At 56.9% G+C, this 2,863-nt stretch overlaps 1 protein-coding gene across 1 annotated transcript in view; it reads left to right on the forward strand.

Moving 5' to 3' along the window:
* The window catches only part of FKBP5 (FK506 binding protein 5), a gene marked incomplete at its 5' end in the record, with an annotated part of 25,801 nt that overhangs the window by 2,459 nt on the left and 20,479 nt on the right, over positions 1-2,863 (forward strand). The window contains 1 exon segment of the mRNA XM_009889277.1: positions 617-736. Coding sequence (XP_009887579.1) covers positions 617-736 — 120 coding nt within the window.

The following is a 2,863-nucleotide window of genomic DNA, read 5'->3' on the forward strand; positions in this document are numbered from 1 at the left end:
TAAAAACGTCTGTGGGATGGAGAAATCGACTGGGAAAAGCCCCGGGGAGGCTTTTCCCCTCCGGGTGCTAAAAAGCCATGAGTGCCGCGGGGCGGGAGGACCGCCGGAGGGTTTGGCGCGGCACGATGGCTTGGGGAGGGCTCGTCGGGAGGAGGCGGTGGGGCGGGAGGAATGGGTCTGCGCTTAATTAAGGTTTAGGTCCTTCCCAAGTCCAGCGGGTCGGAGCCGGTCAGAAGGAAGGGAAAACTCCTGCCCGCGCTGGTCCCGGGCAGCTCGCACAGCATCGTCCAGCACCGGCCGTGTTCTACCCTTACAGCCTTAATAAATTTATTTTTACTGTTACTTCGTGTTATGCTTCAGGTACTGGATGTGTCCCAGTTTCTAATAAATCGGGTGTATTATGCTGTGGCTTGGAGCGGGCTTTTATGGGCAACTTCTGCTCGTCAGCTGAATGGACAATTAGCCGGCTTGGCTCTCCATCCAGAGGATGAACTGCTGCTTTGGGGCTTTTCTGTTGTTTTTCTCCTCTCCTTCCCCCCTCCCTGAGCTCTGCCCACCTTTTCTTTATTATTTTTAATGTTGTTTTTTGGGTTTTTTTTGTTTTGTTTTGTTTTTTTTTAGGTTGAGCTGCTTGACTTCAAAGGCGAGGACTTGTTTGAGGATGGAGGGATAATCCGGAGGATCAAGAGGAAGGGAGAAGGTTACTCCAACCCTAACGAAGGCGCTACAGTGGAAAGTGAGTGCGTGTCCCTGGCGTTGGGGTGGGGGACCCTGCCCCGGCGCAGCCCCGTGTCCTTCTCCCTAGCAAGGAGCTGCGGGCGCTGTGTGGGTTGTAGGTGGCCGTGCGTCAGGGTGGGATGCAGTTACATCCATCCGGAGGCCGGATGGGACGGAGAGGGGCTTGGGAGAGCAGCGGTTCACTTGCCCGCCTGGAGATGCTGCTCCGAGTTGCCCTTGGCACGGTCCCGCCGGTGCCTCTGCCAGAGCCGCTGCCCGGGAGGGATGACTGGAGAACCTCGAGCCGCGGGAGCGGGCGGCCGGTGGTGGAGGGACCGCTCGAATACAACCTGCGCTCTGTTTTCATAGTCCCCTTGGCAAAGGCATCCCTGCCAGCCCCCGGCGCTGCTCAGCCCCGGGGGAGGATGGAGGGAGCAAACCCCCCCCCGCGAGGATTTCAGGGCTCTGCCGTCTCCTCCCACCCTTTTAAATCCATCGCAGTGTCCAAGCTGCCCCGGGATGCGCCGGCTGCCAAAACCCTGGGCTCTGCCTTGCCTCGAAAGCGTCTGTAGCGGGACGTCCTCCCTCGACGGCGTCCCTGGCCGAGTGTGGGCACCAGCGCAGGCGCTCGGCGGCTTCTCTGCCCTCCTTGTCCCAGTGCTGACTGTCACTTTGGTGGGTTTTATCGCGTCTGCTGCAGAATGGAACCCTTTTTTTCCCTTCCCCCGCAGTCAGAGGGCTGCTGCTGATGGAGGGGGAAGGAAATTAATACAGAGGGTTTGCTGGGGCCGGGGGCTCTCAGCTGATGCGCCCTGAGGATGCGCTCAGGTCCCGTTGGGCTCTCCCTGCTGTGGTCAGATGTTTCGCAGGGCTGGACAGGAGAAGCCAGGCTCAGTTTTTTTCCTTCCCAAAAACCACTCGGTCACAGACAGAGCTCGCTCCATACGGGAGGTATTTACTTTCTTTTCTCCCTTACAGAGCTCCCGTACGCAAAGATTAACTCCCTTCAGCAAGGGAGAAATTGGATCGGAGCCGCGAGAGCTCGTAAAACTCGCCGCCTTGAACGGCTGGTTCTTTTAACCAGGCTTTTTTTTTTTTTTTTTGTAAGGAAAAATGAGGTTTTGACTCAGACTTGACTGTTTGCCTCTCCTGCCGTGAGCATCGTAGCTGGGCACCAGCTGCCAGCCGAGCTTCAAGCCGGCTCCGCTACCCAAAAGATAAAACTAAAAGGCTAAATATCGTGGAAATCCTCACAGATGCAGCGTTCCTCTTTATTTTGACGAGGTCTGAGGGCGTTACAGCCAGTGCCGGACCCAGCGCGGAGGACGGGGAGAGCGCTGGTCCCTCTATGGTGGTTCCCTTTGCGGCTCGAGGTGTTCTGGAGCGCGCCGATGCTTTAATGGCTCAGGAAGGGGCTGCGGCAGGGATGGGGGGGGGCACCAGCCGGGAATCATCTCCCTGGAAGGATGTAAGGAGCCAAATAACGAGGCTTCTCGTACGCCTGATGCCCCCCCAAAGCCTGCGGCTGCTTTACCCATTTCAAACGGGAGCGTCCATGGGAGCGAACGCTGTGGCACTTAATTCCTTTGGACCTATACATCCCTATACATCCCTATACATCCCTATACATCCCTATACATCCCAAGCCCGGAGACCTGTAAATACATCCCTGGGAGAGAGGATGGGGAGGAGCAGCACCAGGCAACCTGGCAGCCTCGCAGCAAGGATTTTGGGTGCAAATAGGCTTTTTTTTTTTTTTTTTAATAAAAAGTGCAGCGTTATTTAGGGTGGGCGCTGTGCTGGGGATGGACCGGCCTTGGGGACGGCACGGCAGCCTTGGGGACAGTACGACAGCCTTGGGGACAGCACAGCAGCCCACCCCGGGAGCAAGGCTGTGACCCAGGGGAGCAGCGATGGTTTCTCTCAGCCGTGTATTTGGGAGGTGCATCGCCGCTGGAATTAGGCTGGAAGCAACCGTGCTTCCAGGAGCGAGCATCTCCAGGCTGGAGTTTTGAAAGCGTTTTTATAAGTTGTAAGTTTTACAGACCCTAATTCGCAGTTCCGGTCCCTAAAACGTGGGCTCTGCAGTCGAAATCTGGCATTCCAGTTTTCGTTACAACCTTCGACCCCCTCCCCCTCCCCTCCA

This window comes from Charadrius vociferus, unplaced genomic scaffold, assembly GCF_000708025.1.
Source record: "Charadrius vociferus isolate BGI_N301 unplaced genomic scaffold, ASM70802v2 scaffold1511, whole genome shotgun sequence".
In the NCBI taxonomy this organism is placed as follows: domain Eukaryota; kingdom Metazoa; phylum Chordata; class Aves; order Charadriiformes; family Charadriidae; genus Charadrius; species Charadrius vociferus.